The following is a 26,989-nucleotide window of genomic DNA, read 5'->3' as shown; positions in this document are numbered from 1 at the left end:
CTCCTCCCGGCAGCGCAGCCGCCGCCCCGCCCCGCCCGGCCCGCGCAGGCCGCCGCCGCCGCCGCCATGGCCGCGCTGCACGCCAAGGCCGGCGGCCCCCCGCAGATCCCCGACACCCGCCGGGAGCTGGCCGAGCTGGTGAAGCGCAAGCAGGAGCTGGCGGTGAGCGGCGGGGCCGGGGCGGGCGGCGGGGCTGGGCCGGGGCCGGGCCGGGCCGGGCGGTGGGGCCTGGGCCGCGGGCGGGCGGGCGGGCGGCGGCGGGGCCTGCGCTCGGGGCCGGGCCCGCTGCATGCGCCGCGCTGTGCCCGGCAGGAGACGCTGGCCAACCTGGAGCGGCAGATCTACGCCTTCGAGGGCAGCTACCTGGAGGACACGCAGATGTACGGGAACATCATCCGCGGCTGGGACCGCTACCTCACCAACCAGAAGTGAGTCGCGGGGCCGGCCCCGCCGCCCGGCCCGGCCGCCCCGCCGGGCCCCCGCCATGCCGCCCGCCTGTCTGTCTGTCTGTCTGTCTGTCTGTCTCTGCTTCAGGAACTCCAACAGCAAAAACGACCGGAGGAACCGCAAGTTCAAGGAGGCCGAGCGGCTCTTCAGCAAGTCGTCGGTCACCTCGGCAGCGGTGAGTGCCCGGCGGACTTCCCTGTCCCCGTCCCCCTCCGTGTCTCCCTGTCCCCCTCCCCAGCCCCTCCGTCTCCCTGTCCCCTTTCATCTCTCCCTGGCCACCTCCCTGGCCCCTCCGCCTCCCCATTCCTGTCCCTGTCCCCTTCTCTGTCCCTCTCTATGTCCCCCTGTCCCCCTCCCCAGCCCCATCCCTGTCCCCTGCCCTTGGTGCTCCTCAGTGCAGCTTGTCCCGTGGTGATCTCCCCGGCTGCTACCGGGCCAGTTTTCCATTTAAACTCCTGCGCCTGCCCGATCTCCCCCAGCCCGGGCATCTTCGTCCCCATCGCAGCCTCTTTCAGAAACCCTTTTCCCGGTGCCCAGGGGGTGGCGGAGGGGGAGCGCAGGCGAGAGCCACCCGTGCCACACGCTTGTCACTGCCACCCCTGTCTCTCTGCTCCCAGCCCCGTTCAGCAGTGCCGTGCTGGTGCTGCTAGGTCGAAAGCTCTTTCAAGCGAAGGCCTGATAACGTCTTTCTCTGTGTTTTTGAACGTGTGAAAAGCGATAAATGAGCTGCTGCTTTCGTTAACGTCCCTTTTGGTTTTCCAGGCGGTCAGTGCATTAGCTGGAGTTCAGGACCAGCTCATTGAGAAGCGTAAGTCACTTCTTCACTTCTCTCAGAATTTGGGAAGAGCTACACCTCTCCCCACAACTCAGCTCCGTCTCCAGTTGTTGGGATCGGTGCCGTGCTGGCTGCTCCCCACAGCGCTCCCCGTCCAGGGACCTGCGGCTGCCACTCGCTGGCCGCTCCCCGCTGCTCCCAGCGCAAGTCAGCAAAGCGGCACTGCGAGGAACAGAATTCAAGTTGGGCTTCTTCAAGTAAACTTTTATGCTCGACAAGGGTTTATTGTGCATAAAACTTACTGAAATGGGTTTGGTGCCCTGGGGAGAAGGAGGCCGGCAGGGCTGAGGCAGCGCGTTTCTGTTTGTGTCAGTCAGTTGCAAGTGACGTGGGGAGGAGCCGCGTACGTTCAGGATTTTTAAAAACTCTTCTGTAATCGATACCGAATCAGATGCAATTCTAGTGTGCTCCAGTTGCTGAGGAGGTTTAGCTTGCTGTCCTTCAGAGGCACTTCTCAGGTTCTCTCGTTTACATCCCGGTGTGGTGTGGCAAGGCTCGGCCTGTCTCTGCTGCCCCGCACGCTGTCGCTGGGCGTTGCTTCTCCTGTGCAGGGCTTTGCCAGGGCAGCCCGGGGTGGGAGCCCGGGGCTGTAACCGCTGTGCTCCTCTGTGTTTGTCCTGCTCTAGGGGAGCCAGGCAGTGGCACAGAGAGTGACACTTCTCCAGACTTCCACAATCAGGAGAATGAGCCCAGCCAGGAGGATGCTGAAGAGCTGGATGGGTCTGTGCAGGGGGTGAAACCCCAGAAAGCGGCTTCCTCTACTTCTTCTGGGAGCCACCACAGCAGCCACAAAAAACGGAAGAACAAAAATCGACACAGGTTAGTGGTACCAGCAGCCTTCTCGTCATGCCCTTGGAACGGTTAGCTGTTGCTGAACTTAACTTTTATTATGTGAAAGGAACTAGTAACTTGTTAGAATGACGAACAGCTCGGGTCATTTGTTTTGGTAATTTGTCTGGTTTTCAGTTGTACGCGTCCTGTAGCGCCCCTCGGGACCCCGTTGTATCCAGGAGGGGAAGCGCGTTGACGGAGCTGCAGCAGCAGTCGGCACAGGGTGCTGGCTCCAGCTCTGGTAGCGCTGTGATTTCCACCTGGCCTTTTCGACTCTCTGGCTCTCCAGGGGAATAAAGCCAGCTTCCCGCCAGTAGAGGAGGATTGCAGTCCTGGCCTCCTGGGCTGGCTTCTTGGTTTCTGCAGAACCAAGTAAGATAGGAATGTCAGTACTTGCTTTGGGAAAGAAGGGTGAAAAAGCGAATGGGAATGTTTGGGGGGGTTGTGGACACTCCTCACGAAGATTCCCACTCCCTGAGCCTTTCAGTTTTCAGTGTCCCAAACTGAGTCTCTTTTGCTCGTGGCATGGAAGACTTGCTTCGTCACGTTCACCTCAAAGTGTTTGATATTAAACTGACCTAAAATTGCTGTGAAACGAAGCTTTCCTGAACTCTTTCTGGTTGAATTTAGATGACCGGTTCTGCCCCTTCAGGTGTGTCCCCGAGGCGTGGTGCAGCACGGGGGGCTGGCGGCTCGGAAATCCGGGATAAACTCCCAGCCTCGCCGTGCTGCTCTCCACGGGCCACCTAATGCTGCTGCGTAGCCATGGCTCGTGGCCCTCCGCAGAGCTGGCCCCTACAGGGTGTGGTGGTGCGCGGTGGAGTCAGGCCCTACGGAGAAAGGACCGTGGAAATCCATGCTTTTGGAAAGGGGAGACATTTACTGCAGAACTGCACCTCTCTGGGAATGATTGCTGGAACTGGTACTGAAAGATTATTATAAGTAAAAGGAGCTTTTAAAAAAATCCAGTGTTCCTGCCAGCTTTGAGCTTGTTGGCTTTGTGTACGGATGGGCTTTCCTCTTTGAGGGACCTTCTCGTACGATTAGGAAAGAGAAATGTTTTAAGGAACAGTGGTTAAAAATCTACAAAGATTGCTGGGGAGAGGCTGGTTTGGGAGATGCAGAGGTAGGTATAGTGCTTGAAAAATGCCTAACTCCTTTTTCTCCTTCATTAGGTTTTGAATCGTTAGCGTGTCTTTAATTCTTAGATCAGAATTTCCTTCCTCCAGCAGTCTTAATTGGGCAAACATTCGAAAGTACTGGATGGCCCTTTGGCTCCTCAGGAGCTGGGAATCCAAAGCAGTTCAAAACTCTTGGTTTTTTTGCCTGTAGACAATTGGAAAGAAGTTCAGGAATAACACAAGACACTACGTCTGTAACGAGTTCAGAGAAACAGTCTGTAAAGCTGAAATACAGCTTAAGAAAATTGCTATTTCAAGCAAACAATAAAGTATTCCAGCCAACACGTGCGTGGGCGGCAAACCAACGCGCTGCAGCCGCAGCGGGGTGCCGTGCAGGTGCTGTAAATAATGCCAATTCTTTTGCTCCGTTGCATAACCCGAACTTTAGCGCCAGGAGTTAGGAAGAAACTGCCCCACTGCCAGGTTGTTGCTTTGGGGTTTCTGCTGCATTCCCTCCGCTGAAGCAGCTGGTGCTGGCCGCTGTCGGGGACAGACTATTGGACATGAGGAGCCCTGCTCTGATCCGGTATGGCGATTCTTCTCCTCTAAGAGATTCGGCAGGCACAGCTACAGTACGGAAAGGCCTTTGCAGTTAGTAATTCACTGTTTTGTAATGCTTAGCATGGCCAGATAAGTAATTAAAAGAAGATGATAATTAAGTTTGTCTGTAATAAAAACGCTGTTAAAGTTGTGATTGCTGTTACTGACTATCCCCTAAATTCTGGCAGAAAAGACCAAGCAATTTTCAAGTATATCTAGGTTAAAAAAACCCGAACAACAAAACAGTCCCGGCCTACCAAAAGTAGAACTTAAGTGCTTTAAGCGTTTTAAACGTACTGCAGCCCAGAGTGCTCTTTAGGAAGGGACCTGCCTGTCTGTTTCTTGGGTGTCGTGGAAAAAAAAAAAAAAATAGAAAAGAAATAACTGGCATTTCTTTTTGATCAGAAGCTCTTCCGTTTGCCAGTGTTATGTTTGGGTTCTGCTCACCCTGACAGCGCGCTGGCTCCCCCGGATTTTCGCCTTCATGCCCACCGAGAGCGGTGCGGAAAGTTGGATTCAGACTGGGCAGAACTGGTGCGAATGGGCAGTTTAACTGCAGACAGTTAAGAGCAGGGAATCAGATGGAAGTTACAGTGTCGTTATCGCAGTCATCCTCTGTTCCCTCTGAGACCACAGGAAGGCAAAGATGATTATTTTCTGTGTGCTCAGCAATTTTCACGGCTAAAAAGTCTTTCAGGAGAAAACAACGCTGTTTCCTCTTAGAAATTCAGCGCTGAAAAGCTGCTGAGTTACAGCTGATTCGATGATTCGTCCCTTCCGCCAAATCCCGTTGTTAGCTTTGGGGCAGGACCGCTTCTAGAGCCGGTGCCACCGTGTGAATGCCGAGACGAGGGTGGAATGTCACCAAACTCTTCCTTAGCGCTGGCCCGGTGACCGTGTTCTCCGTGCGGCTCTTGGAAAGGCAGGGGGTGCGAGGGGCCGCGTGTGTGCGTGTGCTTCGGGAGAATACCCCAATGCAAAGTTGGCCGCTGAGCGCCGTCCCGCGCTGCTGCCCGAGCTTCGCTTTGCCGCAGTAACCGGAGCCACCGCTCTCACCGCCCGCTCTCCGGTTTCACGAGCAAATCCCTTCTCCTCTCCGCCTGCGAGCCAGCCTGCGCTCCCAGTCGCCCATAGCTGCCTTGTTCAGCACCTAAAATTCCCTCAGAAAACCGCTGTGCCTCTCTTCTAACACCTTTTTCCCAGAAATCCGATTGGGGAGGGGGACTCTGGATTGCCAAGTCTGGAGTGCTATTTGTGCCCGATTCTGGTTACGATATCTTAAGAACTTTATGGCATTTGAACACTGGCTTTATTATTTATTTTATTTCGTTTTATTTTTTTTTTTAGTAATCTCGCTAGGGTGGCTAATCAACTAATTTATTTAATTCATTAGTATATTAATTTCTATTGCTTTCTTCCTTTCAAATGCTGCCCCTCAGCCCGTCTGGCATGTTTGATTATGACTTTGAGTAAGTTTGACTTGAATTAGTACTTGTGCTGTGTTGTTAGTGTGTAGACACCAATGTGCCTTTTGAGACCTTTCTAACCCATAGTTTATCTGTTTAATTGTAGGTATGTATATTAGGTTAGGCTGGGAAGTTTTTTTTAAAAACAGAAAAGCGTGATGGAGGTAACATTTTATTTAATAACTTCAGCAAAATTAAATTAACTTCACTCTTCTCTACCTTTCTGTTTCATTTTTAAATAGATAAACTTTTTAACTTAAAAGCTTAGTTTAAAAACTGATTCTTCTGGCTTTGCTTCTTAAGGAGATTAGTGTAGACTTGGATATTTCCTTCTGGAAAAATGTAATAAACTCAATACCTTTGACTCATTTAATCCCTGTCACCTTAAACGCCTCTCTCTGTTCTGAGTAAATAACCATCACCACTATGTCTGAATAATTACCTGTGGCATAGTCGCACTTCTAACAAATTAACATAGAGCATGCGTATTTAACCTTATTTCTTTATGCTGCATAACTGCCCTGTGATTTTTGTTATGAAGCTTGATTAACTCTTTTTTTTTTTTTTTTTTGTGAGTGGACGCAATATGCATTTTGGCAAATAATAAAGAATCCACTCTCCGTCTCTTTGCCGCTCTCTTGTCCAGTAACACTGGGACAGATTTGGCTCAGCCCAATTGAGAATGTGGATTGCATTAACCAAATAGTCTTTGTTGTAGCCTGTGCCATATGCAGTAGCTGGTTCTTTGAACTCTAGTCTTGGTTTCGTGTATTGAAATGGACATTTCTCTTATCTTTCCAACCACAGGATTGATCTCAAGTTAAACAAAAAGCCAAGAGCCGTAAGTATCAGTGCTCTGTCCTTGTTTTCATTGCTCGTCTGTAGACTTGAGTGGCTGACTGACTCCTAATGTTAAAAAGCCTCCCTCTGCTGTAATTTAACATCTTGTTTTCACGGTTGAGGAATATCATGGGATGAAATAAGCATTGTCTTGTGGATTTAACGATAAATAAGCCCAGGTAGGCGTGTTACGAAGCTAGGTCACAGTTAAGTCCTGTGCATTTTCTGTGAAAAAAGCTGGTTTGCGTCCTGTTACCTTGTCATGATCTGGGACATTAAAAGCATCTGGTTTTGGTTGATGCGTTCTTGAACTAAGGTTTTGAAGGTTTAGCTACAAGAAGAAAAATCTCTTTTCTGTTTTGCCTGCAAGTAATGGTTTGTAGAAATGAGAGAAGGCTGAGAATCCCAGCTCTGCAAGCAGAATTGGAAGTAGAAAGATCTCAATGTGCCCGGCCTTTCCTTTCTCTGCAGGACTACTAGACTCATCAGTGCTGATGCTTCTGGGATTTAGGTCTGTGTGAATCCCCGCTGAGAAAAATGCCGGTCGACTGGATGATGAGCACGACGGCAGCTCTGGCCGAGCGTCTGCAGACGGGAGTGGCTCGCTCTAAAGACCTTAACCAGAGGAGAAAATCTTGGACCATGTACTTTGCATCATTTTAAAATCACCTGAGTTGCAGGAAGACTAAGGTGTAGTAGTAGTAGTAGTAGTAGTCCTGAATTCCTGACTATTCTGTGCTTCCACCTCAGTCGGGAGCTTCTTAAAATTGGCTGATGTTGCTGCTGCCACCCCTGTCACCCGCCAGCCCTCGGAGAGGTGTTTCTTTTTCCACTGGAACTGGGGTATGATTCAGTATGTCCCATCCGTGTTGTAAGACTTAGATTACTTTTGTTGCTGATATTTAGCGTTGTAGTTTTGGTTTGGGGTTTTTTTTTAGTTGTTTTATTTTTTTTAGAAAAAACCAAAGTGTATAGTTAACAAATTGACTTTTGGTTCCTTTGTTTTAATCCACCACGTAGAGTGGAAAGTTCTTCATTGTGTGGAACAGCTCATTTTGATTCTTCCTCAAGCAGAGAAGAAGGTGGTTAACCCTTTTCTCTAATTTTAATCTTAAACACCATCCCCTAAAATTTACACAGTATCTAAAGATGCAGGGACGGCTGGAGCTCAAAGCCATCTCGCTCTTTGCTATCTTTGAGGTTGGGTGGATTCTCTTTTTAATACAAACTTCTGTCATTTGTACATAAACAATAAAGTTACATGTTTGTCTCTCTTCTCATGTTTCGTTCAGTCCAAAATTTGACTCCTAGTGCTTTTTATTCTCCATCTGCTTTATGAGGACTTTGCTGGAATTCTTCCACATTTCCATAGTAGCTGTTCCTGGTTTCCCAACCCGTAGGAGGTTTCCGTTGTGCTTGCTTTGCTCTGGTGTACGTAACATTGAGTACTTGCAGGGATGGCCAGGCACCGATCTCCGGCTGTCTTCAGCTAATCCCGCTTCCGGGTAGGGCTTGGATGGAAGTCTTGCTTGCCGATGGTGGGGGAATGCCCGGAGGTGAGGGATGAGCCGTCGGGATTGGCACCGGGAGGGCGCACAGAGGGGTGAGTGCTGGGGGCCTGTCCCGGCAGGCAGGTGGAGATCCCAGTGCTGACGTTGAAATTAGCCCTTCTTTCCCCAAGGCAGTAAATTGCCTTTGTTACCAGCGGCGTAATGCATTTGCGTCTGCCTAAACGTTGCGATGGAGAGTGCGCCACGGGCAAAGCTGTGTCACTTCCAGCCCCCCCCGTGCCCGCCTGCGTGCTTGTCACTGCTGAGTTCGTTCCGTTCTGCTGCACCTCTGCTCTCCTGCTGCCGTGGGTCTCTCCCAGCTCCCTCCGGCCCGGGCCGAGCCGTACCGAAGAGTGAAGGGCAACGGCCAGGAGCGAAGGTCTCCCGTGTGCTCCTGTCTGGCTCAGGGCTCAAGGCAGCTCCGTGGTTGTGGGGGTGGGAGTTGGTCCCGCAGCAGGGCCAGAGGCTGGCACTCGGGGGGTGTCGGGATGTAAGGGCTCAAGGGGCGAGCTGCAGAGCTGTCCTCCTGCTTTGTGTTTTATGTTACAGAGGTTGAATACAGGGGGGTGAAAGATCTAGGAAATAACAAACACCTCAAAGGCCTTGCTTTTACACAGTTCTGGAAAAAAGAAGTCTTAACTGAAGGGGTTTGATTATTTGGCCTTGGTACAAAGGCAGTTTTTCTCCCCCTGCTGCTGCTGTTCCAAAGCAAGAATTGCAAGAACGCGTGGACTTCAGAGGGTAAAAATCTCTGCTGCACCACTTTGACCTCGCGCAAAGCTGCCCTACCTTTCTGGCCAGAACATCCACCTGTGGAGAAACAGCAAAGGGCTCCTGTAGCTTGGAATCCTGTGTGTTCAGGCGTGTTTTGTGGCAAAGTGTCAGTCAGCCCCGCTTTCCCTGCGATACGCATTAGGGGTGCTGCGGGGACAAGGGGAAAACACAACCTTTCCTGCCTCCGGCAGTGTTTGTCACTAAAGGGAGGGGACAGCCTGTTCGGACGAGGACAGTGTGATGGCAGCAGCCCTGGGGAGCCAGCGCATCGATCAGCGCAGAAAGCTGAATGGCGAATGCGTGGTTCCAGATAAAGGCACCTCGTTGTGCCGAGCCACAGCTCTTCCCCGCCACATCCTTCTGACCCGCAGCCCTTGGGCTGCCAGGAGCCGGGTGAGATGAAGGGGCCGGGGCTCCGTGCGGCCTGTCCCAGCAGAGGGAACCAACCGTCCCTGTCCCACAAGCAGCACTGATGGCCACAGCTCTGCAGCACCAGCTTCCCTGCGGTGGGGAACGCAGGGGGGGGTCGGCAGCGTGCGGGGTCTGCCATCGCTTTGGGAACATAAGCACCATCGCCTACGAGAGGGCTGTGAGACGGGTGCTGGAGTCTGACTCTGGCAGTTGCGCCTATAACTTCTATTTTATTTCTGAAGACTTCTATTTTTCTTCCCAAACAGCCAGCGTGGCTAAAGATCCAGAGAGCCAGTGCCTGGCCTTGGACACAGGGGGCACAGAGAGCCGCACGGGCTTTTTCCTAAATGCTAATGACAGCTAAAAGTAGTAGCTAAAAATAAATTGCGGCTCATTTTCTTGTAGAAGATGGATCCTGAGCAGAGCAAATGAGGGGTGGCAGAGCAGCAACTGTCCTTATGGCCACCAAAGGTGGAGCAGCAGCAGCGCTAATCCCCTGCACAGCCTCGTCACCAAGAGGATTAGGCAGGAGTTTATCGAGCCCAGGGAAGCGGCCGCGAGCTGACAGCAGGCAGGAGGGGCAGCGGCCACTGGGGAGGGTCCGCACGTGGCGCAGCGCTGGGTAAGGGGCAGCTGGGGTTGGTGGGGGGGGGCCGTCGTCCCCCCGGGCACGTGCCCCACGCGCTGGGATCTGGCTCTCGGCGAGGCGGGCTGGACGCTGCCGTGTGGTGGTGCACCCCGTGGCTGCCACGCGTCCCTCCGGTGCGCCCAGCGTGGCAGGTGAGCGAGGTGGCGGCTCCCGGGGGGGTGCTGGCACATCAGCTCTCTGTCTCCTGGTCTGCAGGGTCCCCATGGGCAGGCAGCGCGGCCCGCGGGGGCCGAGGTGGAGGCAGCTCCTGCGTGCCGGGGGCCGGTGGCTCCTGTGGCTCTCCGGGATGGCGTTCCAGGGGCTGCAGTGGCTCTGGAGGCTGGCATGGGTCGGTACTGTGGGACCCCCCCCCTTCCCCGGGGCCATTCACACACTCATGTCAGCCCAAATGTGGCACGTGTCCAGACCAGGGGTCAGGCCATGGAGTGGGGGTACTGCTGGGGTTCATCACCTGTCCTGGTGGCACCAGGGGGGGCTGGGGCAGGGAGGGTGGGTGTCACCACCCCATCCAGCAGCATGGCTGGGGGATCAGGAGCCTCAGCCGCAGGTGGCGGCTCTTGGCTGAAGGCACTGCCTGGTTCTGCCCACCGAGAGCTCTGGGGATGTGGGGACATTGCTCTGGGCTCTGCGCTCCCCGGGGAGGGTTTGAGCCCACCGCTCTCACCACACGGCCGCCATCCTCCCCCCCAGTACCTGCTGATCTGCTACAAGAGCTGCTGGGACGGCGCCTTCCAGGTCACTGAGGAGGTAACTCCCCCAACATGCCCCTGCGCTGGGAGGGCTGCCGAGATCTCCAACCCCCGGGACATGGCTGAGCCCGGTGACATGGTCTATGGGTGGCACCAGCGGGGCTGTAGGTCCCCAGGGCATGGCACGGTGGGGTTCCCCGCTCAGGGTCAGTGCCAGGGGCCACCTGGGCTCAGCTGCCCGTGGACATGTCAGTCCCCAGTGTCCGTGGTGGCTTTCAGCTGGGCACGGTGCTGTGGTCAAGGCTGGAAAGTGGCAGCGAGGGGAGTGAGGAGGAGGACAGGGACGCCACCTCTGCGCTGGAGCCTGGGCTGGCAGGTGGGTCCCCGGCTCGGCGGTGGTGGTGGGGGGGGGTGTCCCTGCTGCAGAGGGTGGGGGGGGAATGGGAGTCGCGGGGCGCTGGCGGGACCTGAGCTGTGGTGCCAGGGCAGTGGTGGAGTGGCAGCGGCGCGGTGACGCCAGCGAGGCCGTGCTGGGGAGGCTGGAGGCGCTGGAGGCCGACGTCCGCTTCCTCTGCACCGAGCTGGGCGCTGAGAAGCTGCTGTGGAGCAGCCGGTTCCTGGAGCTGCTGCGGGAACAGCAAGGCCTGCGCCAGCGGGTGAGTCCCGTCACCCCCACCCCTCCCGCCCCCAAAACCCCCCATGGGCCCCCCAGACCCACTGGTCCCCCTGACGCCCATTCCCATCCCAGCTGCAGGAGCGCCCGCGGTGGTGGGACGGTGGTGACAGCCCCGAGCTGCTGGGGGAAGCGGAGGAGCAAAGTGCCAGTGGGAGCGAGGAAGAGAGCCCGGCAGGTAGTGGCTGGGGACCTGGGGGGCACTGGGGGGTCGGGGAGCGGGGACCTGCCACCTGCAGCCAGGGCTGGGGATGGGGCACTGTGCTGAGCTCTGCCAGTGGGCAGCCCACCAGCTCCCAGCTGGGCACTGGGCAGCACTGGTGGGCACTGGGCAGCAATGGGCTGCCCTGGTAGGTACCTGGGAGCAGAGCGTGCCCAGGAAAGCTCCCAGTCCTCTGTACCAGTCGCCACTGGAAGCCCGGCTGGGCCGTCCCCGACTCAGCAGAGCTCTGGCCATCGCTTCCCTCTCGCCCTTTCGCTCAGCTGAAGGTCGCCGGTGGACGGAGCCACGCTGGCAGCCAGCCCCGCGCCCGGGCAGCCTTTTGGGGCCAGCAGCTCCGTGACGGGCAGCAAATGTAAGTGAAGGTGTAAGCAGGGCGTTGGGGAGCCGGGAAGGAGCCACGTGTCCCTCCCTGCCCAGGCACGGCAGGACGCAGGCCAGGCCGGCGCGGTCCCGGTTGTGTTCCCGTGTCCCTGTATGTGCCTCCATTGCTCGGTGCCAGCCGGGCCCTGCCCCGTCCTGCCCCTTCAGCAGAACTGCAGCATTTCCCAGAAGCAGGAACAGCCGGGAGGCGGCTCAGGGCAAGCCAGTGCCTCCTGGGCTGCCCAGGGCAGGTCACAGCCACCCCCTGCCCGGGGCCACCCCCGGGGCTGACTGTGCCCCGGGCGGGTTGTCTCGGGTGGAGCCCAGCGAGGAGCATCTTTCTGCTCTGCCACAACGTGTTGGGAGCTTCCAGGAAAGAGGAGGAAAGTCACCGCCAGCTCCCGGCCGCCTTGCACAAGTTGGAGACGCTGGGGCCACGGGTGGATTGCAAAACCCAACTGCTGCCCCGTTTACTTCTTCGTTGGCCAGATCAGGCCCCTCCGTCAGCTGCTCCGCACACGTGGCGCAACTCTGGGCCGGCTCCTTGCGACCGCGCTCGGGGGAACTGGCCGTGCTGGGGTGGCCGAGGGGCCCCGGAGAATGGCTCCACCAGGGACGCTGTGCCACGGGAGTGCCAGCCAAGGGAAGCAGGCTCAGGGCTGCCTGGGGCACACGCGGGCAAACCCTCTCTGCCCTCCAAAGTGTGGTGTTGGGTCCCTCAGCCCCTGGCCAGCGAAGGGCGAGGAAGCGGCTGGAGGAGGGCGCTGAGCATCCCACCCCCAGGAGGGCAGACCCGGCATGGCCACGGGCCCCGACACACAGCAGGACTGGCCCTGGGCTTCCATGCGAGGTGCAGGGGCAACGGGCCACCCTGTGCCCAAGCCCCGGTCCAGCCGCAGGGGGCTGCGTGCCGCTCCCACCCTTCTGTGGGCTCCCGGCAGCCGCCGCTCTGCTGCTGTGAAATACAGGTGTCCGCTTTCCGCACGGTTGCCTGCCTTTGCTTGGTCTTTCCCCTGCGCGGGCCGGGCCGGTGGCCCCCCTGCAGCCTTTTGGGGAGGGGGTACCCAGACGAGCTCTTGCCGCAGCGGGGAGGGGAGCGGTGCCCAGCCCGCGGCCGCAGCGGTGTGTGCCGTGGCGGTGATTCAGACAGGGAAGTGTTTGCCGCAGACATGAAAGGTGCCGCGGCAGGGAGCGTGTGGCAGCGGCGCTTCCCGCCCGGGAGATAATCCTGCCTGGCGCGAAGGCTACGCAAACCAGCCGCTCCTTGCCAAGCGATGGGCAAACTCTTTCCATCGCTGCTCCCACCGCTCAAAAATGCGTCTCGCCAGCTCCATGTGCACGGCCCTTCCCGGCAGGCCCTGGCACCGCGCTGTCTGCCCCCGCCGGCTGCCTGCACCCTCGGCAGCGGTGACCCCATGGGTGTCTGGCACTTAATAACTCCCCAAAAGTGCCAGAGAAAGGGGGATGGGAGCTACTGGCTGTGGCCGCCCCTGAGAGAAGGCAGCCACCGCTGCCAGGGCGTCTGCCCTTGGCCACAGGGGGGTCTGCGGGACACGCAGGCACAGCCCACTGGAGCCGGCCATGCCACCGCACACCCACAGCAAGAGGAAAGTGCTGGACAAAGCCACGCCCGGGACTGGTCCCCCCCATCCACCGCACAGGCCGGCGTCTTCGCCGGGACAGGCCAGAGGAAACTCCCGTTTCTCCTGGCCCCTCCCCAGCCGGTGCCTGCTGGGGGCCGGAGTTTCCACTTGGGCTGAGTGTGAAGAGCCCCCCAGGCACACAGCTGAGGGTCCGCCAGTGACCCCGCTGCTGGTGGTCCTGCAGCCCTGAGAGCTGGGCGCCAGCACAAAGGCTTTTATGGGAATACTTTCATTCTGGTTTCGTTGCCAGCGCCGGGCGGACTTGTCTCATGCTGCTTGGGAAACTCATCCCGCAATGCTGCGGGACGGCTGCCACGACCCTGGTCCTGCTGCCGTCCCCAGGACCCAGGGAGCACACGGACACCGTCCCCACAGCCCTGCGCAGCCTCTGCGCCCGCCCCGGCAGCAGGGACCGGGGAGAGGCTCCTGCAGCCAGCAGGGATCATTGCTCCCAACGTGCCCGTGCAGCACCCCGCACCGCCAGGGAACTGATGCAATGCAAATAACAGCAGCCTGACTCAGCCTGCACCAACCTGGCTCCGGCACCGGGGTTGAGGTGGGAGAGCCCCACGCTTCTCTGAAATACCAAAATCAATCAGGTCCTGCGAACGGCTCCCTGCTGCAGCGAAACCCCAGCCCCAACTCAGGCGTCTCCTCCCCTGCAGGAATCCCAGCAGCAGCCGCGCAGAGACCTCGGGAGCGCCGGCGACAGGACGGGAGCCCTGCAGCCATGCAGCGCAGCTCCCCGGCGGCGATCCATGGGCTGTGCTGGAAATCCCCGCTCCGAGAGCGGCCCAGCGACTGCCACCGACGGGGCTCAGGGGGCGGAGGTGAAATCAAGCAGCGTTCGCAGCACTCCCCAGCTCTTCCTCCAGCCCCGGGGGTGGGCAGCCCCCATGCAATAGCTGCGGGAACCTTTCCCCAGGCCAACCCGCCTTGCAAATCCTCCTGACCTATTGCTCAACCAGGCAGCTGTATTTACTCCAAAATATTTGTGCAATGCGGGCTTTGGGGGCGCGGGGGGGAAGCTCAGGGCTGGTCCATGGCTTGGCCAGGAGGGCTGAGCCGGCTGCTGGCCCCGGTGGCTGCAGCAAAGGGTTGAGCTTTGCTCGGGGCGGTCTGCTCCCAGAGAACCTGAGAAAGCCAGAAAGCACTTCTGCTGCCCTCAGGCACCTCCTTAAGGGAAAACTTTCCACGGGCAAACCCTGGCCTTAGGGAACACAGGGGTATATTCAGGGCCTAAACCCCAAGGCGCAGAGAAAGGCTGGCTCCAGGCAAAGCGAGAAGCGCGTGGCTGGAGGGCGAGCGCTGCCACCGGCAGCACGCTGCTGCGCTCGGGACGCCTCTTCCTATCTGCGGGGAGAGAAAGGGAAGCAGCCCTGCAGGCTCAGAGCTGCGTGAGAGCAGCGGTTTGACGCTGAACCTGCTTCCTCGTAGGGTGGCCTGTGGCGGGCGGTGGCCCGGCCGCAGCCCCGCGTGACGCTGCGCACACATGTGCAGCCCCTTTCCCACGGCCCCTCCGGGAGCCCCGGGTCAGATTCCTGCCTCTGGAAATGCCTTGAAATGTTAGGGTTGAGCTAGCCACATCCTGGAAATCCCCCGATGGGAGGGAACCAGATGGGTTCAAGTGAAAGTTCGGGAGCAAGAAGGGCAAAGGCAGCCGGCGCAGGGGAGGGGGTCCCGCTCCACTGGCCCCGCAGGCACCGGGAGCCGGAGCCCCACTGGGCTGGGAGCCGGGGGCTGCGTTCACCGCCCAGGGCCCCTCCTGGGCCACCGACCGCAAAGGGAAGGAGATGAGCAGTCTCTACCCTGACCTCTGCCACAGCACAGCTTCCCCTTTCTTCCTTCCCTCTTTTGAGTATCGATTTAAAAAAAAAAACAAAAAAAAGTCAAGATAACCTGCAGCACTGACTTCTGCAGCAGGGCTCTTCCCCTGCCCGTTCATCCTTCCCTTGTGCAGTGGAAACAAAGCCTTTCCTTGGTTGATATTTACCTTTTTCCATCTATTTCTAGCACAACAGGGAAGGCAAAGAAGAGATTGTTCTCCTTCTCCATCCCCAAAACACATTGGTGGACCCCTCATTCCTCTTCACAAGTGCTGCCGCTCACATCCTCACTTCCAGGAGGTTTTTCCAACCCCAGCCCCCCCTTCCCTGGCTCCTCTCACACCCCCTCGCACTTCTGGGGAGGATGCGACGACAGCAACCTGCTCCTGCTGAGCACCGGCACCTGGCTCCAGCAGGGACGCCGGTGACAGTGACTGGGTGGCTGCTGGAGGGGGAAGGACGGCACACTTGGTTTGGAAGGAAGGAGCTGGCGGCGGACAGGCTCAGCAGTCTCGTTTTGCAGAGCTCCACCGTCCAACAGAGCGAGCCTTGGGTCATGGCGGCAGTTCTCCTCCTCCTCCTTCCCGTGGTTGTGCCCTGACACTTTTCAGTGTTCTGCCCCCCCTTCTCCAGCTCGCTCTGGGGGCTCGAGGGGAGCAGCAGCCATTCCTCACCCTGCCGGGGTAGGAAAAGCCGCTGGGAGAGGAGCCCAGCTCCTGGGGGGCTGTGCACAAGGCTTCACAGCACGAAGGCAGGGCAACCCCGCTGCAGGACAGGGAGCTTTCAACAGGTGCCTGCGTGTGACCTCCTTAACTCGAACAGATCAGCGAGCTGACAGGAAGATCTAACCTATTTTAGACGGATAAGAAACACAGTGCAAACGCACAGCAGTCGTGACAGGTCCCCCCCTGCCGATGCACCCCGAGGAAGCGGTAAGCCACAGGGCGCATCATGAAAATTCCACAATAACAGCACGGCCAGCGCCTGCCCGGGCGCAGCAGCCTGCAGGTGGGCAGCTCCTCTGACCCAGCGCAGGGGGGAAATCCGCAGCAGTGACAGTTTTATCAGAATTTCCCACCTTTCCCGAGGCCCTGGGCACCACGGAGAACCAGCCCACTGGGATGCGAGACTCAGCAGACAGTGGTACTTGCACTCCAGCAGAGGATGCTCCAGGGGCAGGATGCGCAGGGTCACTCAGGCAGAAGCCTTGTGTGAGAGAATGAGAGAGTTCGGAGAAACAGCAGCTGGATTTTGGCTGGGTTTCCTGGGTGGCACAGCAGCGCACACAGCAGCAGCTTGTGGGGATTTTGATCAGATTTGTGTTAGGGACCGACCCTCCCAAACCGCTGTGTGCCGCCAGGACTGTCACTGCAATAGCAAAGCTAACATCACAGGCAGGCTCTTCCCTTCCTGCCTACGGTATCGAACCTCTGCGCTTCTGCGCCAATTCCTGCGGTCGTATCAGTCCAGCTTCAACAGAAATAAAAACAAGCATTCCCTCCACATCTACACATCCTGCAAAACTAAAATTATCTATTAATGTATTTTACTGGAGGACCAGCCTTAAAATCCTGCAGCATTTTTCAATTACAGACCCCACTACAAACAGCAGAAAAGTCTTCACCTGGTTAAAAGGTCTGACCCAATCCATGGCACATCACTTAATCCCCTCCCCAAGACCCCGCCATCACACACGTGCGGAGCCGCATGAGCTTAGTGTCCCTTCCGCCACTCGGGAGGGTTCCTCTCCCACGGCCAAGAAATGACCTTTCACACTGTGACGTTCCAATTTCAGATTTGTTCTTTGAAGCCAAGCACTATCTCCAGGAGCACCCGCTTTCCTTGTTTTTGATTAACTAGAAGTAGTCATTGCCCTGTATTAAATTAAGAGCACAAATATGTATAAAGCCCATAAAGTTATTTAACAAGTCAGATAAGAAAACGCTGTACGGCAGTATAGCGGGTAGGAGGGGATGATTCTCATAGAGGAATGCGAGCACCAAAATTGCTACTGCATTTCCTTCCCAGTTCATAACAAAGCTTGAGAGCAAAGTCTTGAAGCGTTACAGCCAGCATATTATCACACTGTCATGCTCAACATCTGACACAGCTGTGCTATGTAACTGGATAAAAATATGTATTTATGTCCAGCCTGGACTGTGGAACTGCCCATTAAAACTGACGCACAGCCCACGCTGTTTCTTCCAAAATAATTTTGAGTGCGCTATTCATTAGCACCTGAAACACCGCACAGCTCTGCGGCTGGAGCCACATGCCAGCGCCCCGCTGCCTCACGGCGCCTCGACTGCCAGGGCCTCCCCTGTGCGGCGGGCACGCCACTAACGCCAAACACACACCAAACACTGGATGTGCTGTTATCCACTACAGCTATTTTTTTTTTTTTTGACCCGTCACACTGCATCAATTGACAAACCTGTCAATGCTCAGGCATCAGACTGCTGCTGCCGTTGGACTGCGTACGGAGAGCTCGGATTGGAGAGGAACCCCAGGGAAGAAGGACCATTCCTCTGACTTTCCTGGCAAGCCAGCCAAAACATTGAATGGTCTTCCAAAAAGCCACCAGAGCCCAAGTAATTCAACTCAGCAGTTTTTATTTATATAACACAAGTTCTTACTTTGCCATGGCTTTCACACGGCTGCCTCCATTCAGTACATAAACTATATACTGCATAACGATACAGAAAAGTTCAGTAAAATGTCAGCTTGTGAGTATAAAATGTTAGTCTTCTGATTGCAAGAGAAGCAGCATACATCAGCATTCCACCAGAAAAACAAAAACCACCGCGCCAAGTAACACAATGGCTGAGTCGAGAATAGTACTAATTAAAACCAGCATCAAGCAGCAAGCTGCTGGACAATAACATTAAAAACCATTTTTTCCTGTAATTTACAAATATGCAAAGTATCAGGTTACTTAAAATTAAGAAGCATTTTGCTTACTAACATGAAACATTACTAATCTGTAATGTATCATAATTAACCAGGTATACAGGTTTCTGTGTCCCTGTGGTTTGTATGGCACATGGTGCCAGTCTGGGTAGGTCAGGCCTCGGACAGTCAGAGGGGAGAACAGCGAGAGACAAAACCGTTCTCGGAAACAGCTGGACTCCTCTCTCTCCCCTTCACAATTCACCACTCAAGGACCTTGGTTTAACCACAAGATGGATGTATTTAAAAAAAACAAAGACAAACCCATAACAAAAAACCCAGATACAATGTGTATCAACAAATCAACTGCTTCTGGCCTGCAAGTGCAAGAAACATCTTTGCATTCTAAGCACAATGAAATTCCAGGACCAGAACCAATTACTACAGCAATTGGTTTTGCATATTTAAAATCTGTTACAGTATCTACAGTAAAAAACGTCTTGCAGAGTAAGAGGGAACGAAAGGGGAACAGCCTTACCAAATAAGACTTATTCTATGTTTTTGGATGCTGCTATAGTTTGACAGATCTGAAGGGGACAGGAAAACATTAGTAAGAAAGAAGATGAAGCAAGGGCTTTACAGAGAAAAATACGAAGGAATCCTCAGGACCCGGACTGGCAGCAGTCCAGACGGGACTACGGCTGTTTTACCAAACGCTCAGAACTATTGCTGTCTGAAGACTCAAGGCACGACATCATAAATCCTCCCTGCCGGCGTTGCACAGAGATAGCCCAAGCCGGGTTACCGGCCAAGGTCAATGTTGTAGAGCAGCATCAACAGCGTGGTCACCCACGCGTCCCGACAACTGCGTTTTTCAGCAAATGCCAGACACACGACTGGCATGTAGCTGTGGGGCAGCGTCAGGCCTCTCACCCCACGGAAGGATTGCACTCCTGGCTCCTCTTCTTTCTGGGAGCCGCGCTGCTTGCGAAGCACTTGTGGTACCTGCTGGAGAGTCACCTCACCTCGGGAAGGTAAGGCAAGCAGGAGGGGTGTGGAAAGCATCGTTAAAGTGGTGCACCAATCGAACCAAATTAAAGTCAGCTAAACCTAGCTTCATACTAGATTTATAACCCAACGTTTTCCACAGATCTGCATAGTAGGATTTAGTAAAGAGGCTTAGTTAAGAGCTAAGAACAGGCTCGACAATGCATTCCAGTCTTCACAAATAAGCCTCACACACTGCAAAGGCAGTGCCCCCTTATCTTTACAAGCCCCCCTGAGTCCTCCCTCCCCCCCCCATGCCTAGTAATACACTCAGCCACCTCAAAGCTGCAGCTAATGGGAGGAGTCAGGCCACTTTTGGTTCCAAACTGCAGGAATTTAGGATGTGCCTGACTCGCCACACAACCCAAAGGAAAAACCCTGCTCTGAAGCTGCAGCCTCGGCTCCTGTGCATCACCCAAAGCTTCTTCAACAGCCCCGGGGGAAGACGGGACCCTAGGGTGCTCTCACCTCTCCAAGAGGAGCACGCTCATGTCTAGACCAGAATTTGCTGTGAGCATACCACATCTGGTATCCAGCCCCCAGTCGGAGCCTGGTACTTCCAAGGAATAAGGAGGAGCGCTCAGAAGGCATCTACAGCAGCTACAGAGTGCAAACACTGTCCCTCCAGCTCTTCACATGCCTGGCTGCCCTCGGCATCGGCCTCATATACCCGGGTTCTGAGACTTGTACGTTAGTATCTCTGCAGCAAGCCTTTGGGGATCCAGCAGCTGAGGGAAACGGCTCATCACAGCATCAACTAAATGGGGATGGAATATGCCACACAGCTTGACGTGCACATTGGCCCGCTCCTCTGCAAACTGGTCAGAGACAGCCCACTGGCAGGAGTCCCCATATGCCGGCCCTGGGGCTCTCTGTACCGAACGAGGATCTCGCACGCTCGGAGATCTCACTTGAGGAGACGGCATCTGGTATGGTTCAGACCAGTACTCGCGAGAATGGGGTGGAGGGGTGTTATAGTCATTGGGCAGACTGTACTGGCCAGCATTAGCTGGGTGTACAGGTACTCCATAGCCTGAGAAAGAGTGAGGAGGTCCTGAGTGAGATATCTCAGGGCTATACTGCAAGAAGCTAGCACCAGAGGAAGAAGACTTATGGGAACCATGCTTGTAAGAGACCAGACCATTTTGCTCTAAGCTGGGAGAATGTGGGTAGACAGGTCTCTGCCTACCGCAGGTGCAGACTGCCACCTGATCGGCATGGGAATGATCACAGTGACTGGTACATCTGTAAGGCCACATGTCAGACAGTTGGTTCTCCAGAGACCCAATGCCTGAGTCGAGATGCTCCTGAGATATATAAGACAGAGAGTCCATGTGAGGCTGCTGGTACCTGTCAGAGGCCCTGTGGTTCCCACTGTTAGGGGGCACACTGCCAGACACACCGCCTTTGACCTGAAGCGGAACGTCGCCAGGCTTTGCTTTGTGGGTCAAGCTTTTCCTTTCTGCAGAGACCTTCTGCAAAGAGCTTTTATCACTCTCTGTGGGCACAGAGCACAAGAACTCTGCCTGGGAACCTCTTTTGCCTTTTTTCTCCTCCTTGGCACTGGTACTTCTGGTAGGAGACAACCTTGCATTGGCTCGGAGTTCGTCAGCTAATGAGCGCTGGGGCTGATTGATCCTTTCAGGGTGGTAGAATTTACACTTAATTCCATAAGTGCATTTCTTCCCTGCAAGGAAAGGCAGAGCATGGAATGAGCAGCTGAATTTGATGAAACGCATGAATTACGCTTCACAGACACCTCAGTCTTCACATTTAGAAGGCAGGTCTTACCATAAGGGCACTGTTGTTTCTTGTGTTCTGGCACAACAGGTTTCTTTCTGAGAAAGTTATCCAGGCTGGGGCCATGTCGCCCTAAGGGATCATCTGGAGGCATAAACCTAAAGAAAAATGTATCTCAATCAGCAGCAGTTCACTTTCTTGGGTCAGGCTTTCATTTCATCTAGAAGTTTCCCATTTCACTGAAGGTTAAAAGCTATCTGAGCCCTAAAAAGCTCTCCCATTTCCCTGCAGTGACAACTCTCCCATCACCTAGCAAAGACTGGCATGGAGCGCTTCACTTTAGGCCCAGAAGAGGTTTTGTGCTCGGTTGCTGACCAGAACTAGCATTTGCTGCTGGGCCTGCTAATGATCGCCCTGTGAGGAAATCAAGTCCTGGAGCTCTCCTAGGAACTCCACTACAGCAGAACTCCTAGCTCCAAACCATGAACAGCTATTAAGATGACTCCAATTCCTTATGCCTTTGTACATCACTGCAGTTGGGCGGTTCTTCCCACCACATTTCCTTCTATCAAAAAAATATCTCTACAGGATTTTCTTTTTCCCCAGTCTGTCCCAGCATTTTGCTCTTTTCATGCATCACTCGCCATTGCTTCAATAAAACAAGACAGCATGCTCACGCAGATCTTTTTAAAAAGCAAAGAAAGAATGGGAACGTACTTGTCGTTAACAAAGGAGTACATCAGTAGACGCTCCTCAATGAACTTCTTCCACTCAGGACGCTCGTTCTGCAGGTCCCGATAAGTATCATTAGAAACCACAATGCCATCCGACTCATGTGCCAGTTTCACAATGAATCTATCATCATAACAGACAACACGCTTGCCTCCAACCCGCCTGGAAGGAGTGAAGACCAGAATTTTCTTCTTTTCAAGGTCACGGAGAATGTACTGGTCTAGAACAAACACAACCGTGAACATACTTACACAGCCCAAAGGCCTTTGCACAGGTCAAGTAACATTATAAATAAACAACAAAATTCATGTACAGTCATTTCATCTCTCCACAGCCCAGCCTATATTCTCATCTCTTTTCGTATACCATTCATCAGGCTGTCAGAGGTGGATTCCTAGCCCTGGTGCCTGCATGGCACCCGAGAACACTCAGAGGCTGCCATAATACAGCAAGTCCCAGCCACATAATCCTTCGCATGTGCCATTCGCGTTTCAGACTGGCAGGCCAGTCTCTTTTGTAGTGCCATACCACATGCATAGGCTTCTCAGCAGCGTTACTCAGAAATCTCAGCTATTTGCAAGTTCAGAGCAAACTCCCTCAATTTAAGTAATTATGACTAAACTCCCATCGAGCTTTAACTTTTAGCATACAGAAATTCTATACAGTTTACAGCATCAAACAGGCTACAGTCAAATACATAGCATGAAAATGTGTCCCTGAAAGAGGAAAAAAAATGCAAGTAATAAAAGACAAGAAGTTAGAAAGCAGAGTAGTATTACATTCTTTGTTCTTTGAATTATTCCAGCTGATCCAGGCAAGAACTTGCTTAGGGGACAAGTTAATGACTAATTCTCACTGGTCAGCTCAGCTTACTGGATCTCCTGCGACTCAGATCTTCCATTCATAAGTTAATCACTAACTAGCCACAACTTTGCAAGCTCATTAAGTGACAAAGCGTTAAGCCTAAAAAGCTACTTTTGGTTTTCATATTTCCACACCTGTTATGAGTACATCTGGTCGTGGCTGCTCCTTTCTCCAAGATGGCACAAAGACCGTAATATCCTTGTGTCCCCTGTCCCAAAACCACTGGACAGCCAGAAGGATACCTCGGCAGGAGAACACTTCCTTATTTCCATGGCTGCATCAAAGAAGAAAAATTAAGGATTTCAATATTCAGGTTATGTACAGACTAGTCAGGCAATACCCTACGCAAGTGGATCCAGGAATTCAGACAACCTTTAGTGAAGAAGGGTCTACAGTAGCAAAATCAGTACTCATAGCTCGTCTCGTGTAAATAGCCACGCTAAGATATTTACAGAATTACTGTTGCTTTTAGCACCTCAGTATACCAATAAATACCCAAATCCACAGGGGGAGGGAGAAGGCAGCCATAACTGTTGCAGCTCCTCTGTAACTCAGCCTTTACTTCAACTCTGGACTCCAGATTTTTATTTTTAGCTCTGAGTACAACGTGATCTTGAACACCCTTTGTCCTCTTCTGCCAGCTAGCACCAGTGGCTAGCCTCTGCCCGTGTAAACTGCACCCTCACTAGGTGTTTTCCTTGTGAAGTTAAGGAAAACAAGACATTTTATGCCCTCAAGGACATCAGCACTGCAGAAAGACACTTCTTAATTATATTATGGCCCCAAAAGTCAGTTACAAATGCACTATTTGCACCAAATAACAACATCTCCTGTTAACAGGATCAGTGCCGAATGTCTTAACAGCACTTGTCAGTTCAAAAGCAACATCTGACAACAGCATCAGAAGCAACATACCAATGCAAAACGCTGCTGCTTAGTTATTCATTAGGTCATATCAATAAGTTTCCAGAACTTCTAAGAGGAAACTACCACTCCTGTTTTACAATTGCCAGTATTTACAGTGTAATCGTCTCTTCTGTTGATAATGGTTCTGGCAAGCTTTCAACGTTTCTGTATTGCAGCCCGATTTGTCATTCCAGGGATCTAATAGCCTACATTTCAGGATGACACTCCAGTAAGATGTACTGTACTGGAGATAACTGGTCTCATAATGCAGCAAGATTCTCCCCACCCGTGCACTACCCCTGCCCCAAAGTCTTACTCTTCCCATCTAGACTTGAACAGCATTCCGACTCCTCCCACCACTGGGAACGAACAGCATTCCAACTCCCCCCACCACTGGGAACGCCAACAAACGCCTCTGTAGGGAGCTGGCATCCCAGCAGAGGCACTGCTACGGAGCGCTACGACTGGAGTACAGCTGCACCACCAGGAATAAACCTTATTTCTCTTGTCCTCACCTGCCTCTGAAGCTATTAATAAATGGAAGAGTTGGACCAAAATAATTATTCTATAAGAACCATACATTTAAAACCAAAGCTAACACCTAGAGAGACACCTAACACATCTTCATTAAAAATCCTAAATTACAGAAAGACTGACATTAACATTAAAGAGAAAAGTGCTCTAAAAATTTTCTCCGATGCCAGACCAGTTTTGCTATAGATAGCCAGACACAGGTCACTATAGTCTTCTAGAGATAAATGAGAAAAAGAGAGGATTTTTTTTTTTTTTGAGTCCCTCTACCAATCTCAGGTCTGCAGAAGGTAGCTAATTGGGCCGATCTGATTTGGCAGCAGCCAAGAAAAAATTCCCTTAGAAGGAAGTAAAAGCTAATTTCCACTATGATTTGCATGTGTTTGTCAAGAGCTGTGCAGGGAGGCCGCTGTACACACTGCAAATGAATCAGCAGGGAACATCACACCATCAATACAGGAAGTTTCAGAATGGAATTCCCCTTCTAGCAAATTGCTTAAAAAAAGCCAGACTGCTTTTCTCATGTCAAACTCTGTCCTATCGGCAGCGTTATTACCGCCTGGCCTGCCCTGAGTCACATTTGCTATGATCTCTCCTGGGCTTTTTGGGATAACTTTCTCAGGCAAGAGCCTCCTCATTCAAAAAACACAACCAAGTCTGTTGTTTCAGCCCGAGCACTTATCTAAGGTAAACTTCACCGCAAGAGCCACACTTATCAGCCCAGGTCTCACAATGGGCCATTTTCCTCCAGTGACTGCCCAGGCACTGGAGAGCCACGGGAACAGGACTGTGCTCTCCTGCGGACACCCAGGTCAAATCTTACTTGCCAACCCTGCTCTATTGCCACCAGAATTCCGTATTTGCCTCGGGACTCGGCAGCTCTGTTTGTCAGTCACACAGCAGACTGTACCCCATCTTTTCTCAGTCCTCTTCTCAGAATTGTCAGCCACAGCTTAAAGAAAACCACACCTGCAAACAAATCTCCACACAGCACTTTCACCTTAGGCAAAAATCTACGGTAACACACACAGCAGGCTCTGTGTGCACTCAGGCTTATTTTTTGTAAAAAAAAAAAAAGTCCATGTACACAAACATACACTACAAGACCTATTAAGCTAAAACACAGTGAAGGAGGCTTGCTTTTGAACTGCAACGACAGAGCCCAATTCATAACCCTGGTGCATTAACAGGGCCCAGGTGTGGTGTCCCCCCGCCATGTAGGGAGTGCAGCACTGGGGGCAGGCAACACTTGCCAGCATGGGGGAGAAAAGCCAAGGTGGAAATAGGGATATCAGGACAATAAATATCCAGCCGAGAGACTCCGGGTGCTCCGTGGATATTAGGGCTCCTGCACTCCCGCGCAGGCTGCCTCTGGCCGCAGCGCCCGACGAGATCCATGCCACCAGGACACCCAAGATGCTGGGGGTGCGCCACAGCCTGGCCCTGGTGACACGACAGGCTGGAGTGCTCCTTCGACACCTCATCCATTCTCTACACTGCGCGGAAATTCAACCAAAATACAGGAGTCACAGTTTGAAGGCTAGTCTCCAATACAGGAGACAGGTCCATATTACAAAGCCTTCTCTAATTAAATCTGTAATTATTTATTGAGCAACTTCCTGCTACAGAAACTTACATAAAGCCATTAGGTAAGAGGACAATGTACCTTCAGTTATCCTCCTCATCAGCTAGAAAATAGAAGGAAATGTCTCTGTTTCCAGGAAGCACGCCTGCTCCTGTCAGAGCCCTGTGACCACTGGCTCTGGGCTAGCAGAGGCCACCCGGGCAGACTGCATCTGCAAACGCGATGCTCATCCTCCCGAGAGCCGTGCAAACTGCTGAAGTGCCTTGGAAAATATTACCAGCCGCTACCAGGGCACGCAGCCGTGGCTGTTTGCAGTGAGAAACCCCCCGAGTTTTTCAGGCCCTGAGCTCTCAGCGCTCGGCACGCCCCATCGATAGAGATGACCACCTCACCGGGCCACCGCCGGCCCGCCGCGCCCCCCCAGAACCCCCCAACGCACCTCATGGCCACATTGCTGCCATCGATAACGATGGGCTTCAGGTTCTCGCTCTCCGTCTCCTCCGGGGCCGGCGGGGGTGCGGGGCTCTTGTTGGCGGCACCCCCCCGGGGGACCAGCGGGGCCTCCTTGGTCTCCGGGGGGGCCTCGCCGCCCTCCCGCTCGGCCGGGCCGTGCTTCACCAGCTCCCCCAGCACCGTGTTGGTGTCGGCGTTGAGGCCCAGCTTCTGCAGCACGACGTGGATCTCCCCGGAGGAGTAGCCCAGCTTGCGGAAGAAGTCCACCTTCAGCTGCATCTCGGCGGGGTCGCAGGGCTCCCGCCCGGGGCTCCCCGCCTCCTCGGGCGGCTCGGCGCCGGGCAGGCCGCCGGGGCCGCGGCTCTCGCTCGGCTCTCTGCCGCTCATCCTCTCTCCGAGCCGGGACGCCGGCGGGCTGGCGGCCGGCAGCGCCTCAGGCCAGCCCGGCAAGGCGGAGAGACTGCCCGCGCTCATGGCTCCCCGCGGGGGACTCCCGGCCTCCGCTCACGCCCCGGACCTGAGGGCCAAGAACGGGCGTTAGAGCGGGCCCCGGCCCCCCTCCGCGCTCCCGGCCCGGCCTCCGCGGGGCCCGGCCGCCGCGTGTCGGGCCGGGTCCCCCGCCCCGGAGCCGTCCACCCGCCCGCCCGCCCCCCTTCTTACCGGCCTGCCGCCGACAGGCCGCCGCTGCGTCTCCATGGGGCCGGAGCGGGCCGGGCGGCGGCCGCCGCTTTATACCGGTGCTCGGGCAGCGCCGCGCCAAGGCGGAAGGGCAGAGCGGGCGGGGGCGGAGCGGCAGCCGCTTCCCGGTCCGCCCCGCGCCCCGCCCGGCCGCGGCCCCGGGGCGGGGAGGCGACGCGGCCCGGCCCGGCCCGGCCCGGCCCAGCCCGGCCCCAGCGTGCGGCTTCGCCTGGGGCCCTGCCGCCGGCCTGCCCCGCTGTGCCCGCGGAGTCGAGGGGGACCGGGACCCCTTCCGCCCCCCTCCAGGTTCCCTTTGGTCCCCGTCCAGCCCCGCCGATGCGGAATAACCCCGGCAGATGTAGAGGCAGGTCCCTGCTGCAAACACCTGGGGTTTATGCAAATCGTGTTGCAACGCGGGCAGATTTGCCCCGACAAGCTGCTCGTTAGGGAAATGCTCCCCCCCCCACACACACACGCACCCCGCTCCCGGCCCCCCCGGGACAGCCCCTGCTCCCCCCGGCTGGTGAGCGGCTCCCCAGCCCGGCCGGGACGCCCGAACCCCCGGTTAGCAAAGGCAGGCAAAGCCCGGATCAAAGCGGCCGATGCGGAAGAGCAGCTGGTTCCTC

The 26,989-nt window shown here is 54.9% G+C and overlaps 2 protein-coding genes across 8 annotated transcripts; one reads left to right on the top strand and one right to left on the bottom strand.

Annotated features, from left to right (window-relative positions):
- The first annotated feature begins 25 nt into the window (after positions 1-25).
- On the top strand, positions 26-7,416 carry MEAF6 (MYST/Esa1 associated factor 6). 7 transcript variants are annotated; one of them, XR_012584203.1, is made up of 9 exons: positions 26-162; positions 313-428; positions 535-622; positions 1,210-1,255; positions 1,909-2,101; positions 5,274-5,303; positions 5,407-5,464; positions 6,108-6,141; positions 6,612-7,416. XR_012584203.1 is itself a non-coding variant. In XM_074562780.1 (8 exons), exons 1-8 carry the CDS (start codon positions 67-69, stop codon positions 6,618-6,620), a joined length of 612 nt encoding a protein of 203 aa, XP_074418881.1. In that variant the 5' UTR covers positions 26-66; the 3' UTR covers positions 6,621-7,416. The 7 variants fall into 7 exon arrangements, 5 of the variants coding, with proteins under 5 accessions (XP_074418881.1, XP_074418883.1, XP_074418884.1 ...); XR_012584204.1 differs by lacking the exon at positions 5,274-5,303; XM_074562780.1 differs by lacking the exon at positions 5,407-5,464.
- Positions 7,417-17,529: 10,113 nt separating this feature from the next.
- On the bottom strand, positions 17,530-26,467 carry ZC3H12A (zinc finger CCCH-type containing 12A). Its single transcript, XM_074563190.1, has 6 exons — positions 26,346-26,467; positions 25,672-26,202; positions 22,345-22,484; positions 21,332-21,566; positions 20,666-20,772; positions 17,530-20,561 (listed from the first exon to the last, which is right to left on the bottom strand). Exons 2-6 carry the CDS (start codon positions 26,157-26,159, stop codon positions 19,537-19,539), a joined length of 1,995 nt encoding a protein of 664 aa, XP_074419291.1. The 5' UTR covers positions 26,160-26,202; positions 26,346-26,467; the 3' UTR covers positions 17,530-19,536.
- Between the last annotated feature and the right edge of the window lie 522 nt (positions 26,468-26,989).

This window comes from Larus michahellis, chromosome 19 (genome assembly GCF_964199755.1).
Source record: "Larus michahellis chromosome 19, bLarMic1.1, whole genome shotgun sequence".
NCBI classification, from domain to species: domain Eukaryota; kingdom Metazoa; phylum Chordata; class Aves; order Charadriiformes; family Laridae; genus Larus; species Larus michahellis.
This window is presented reverse-complemented; position numbering and strand designations above follow the sequence as displayed.

What these genes read in the sequence shown, in the direction of transcription:
- MEAF6 (XM_074562779.1), top strand. Translation starts at nt 67, where the DNA reads ATGGCCGCGCTGCACGCCAAGGCCGGCGGCCCCCCGCAGATCCCCGAC. An exon ending in AGCGCAAGCAGGAGCTGGCG is followed by an intron (nt 163 to 312) that starts GTGAGCGGCGGG and finishes TGTGCCCGGCAG; the next exon opens with GAGACGCTGGCCAACCTGGA. An exon ending in AAGAACAAAAATCGACACAG is followed by an intron (nt 2,102 to 6,107) that starts GTTAGTGGTACC and finishes TTCCAACCACAG; the next exon opens with GATTGATCTCAAGTTAAACA.
- ZC3H12A (XM_074563190.1), bottom strand. Translation starts at nt 26,159, where the DNA reads ATGAGCGCGGGCAGTCTCTCCGCCTTGCCGGGCTGGCCTGAGGCGCTG. An exon ending in GGCAGCAATGTGGCCATGAG is followed by an intron (nt 22,485 to 25,671) that starts GTGCGTTGGGGG and finishes TCTTTGATGCAG; the next exon opens with CCATGGAAATAAGGAAGTGT. An exon ending in ACCAGATGTACTCATAACAG is followed by an intron (nt 21,567 to 22,344) that starts GTGTGGAAATAT and finishes TGTTTGTTCTAG; the next exon opens with ACCAGTACATTCTCCGTGAC.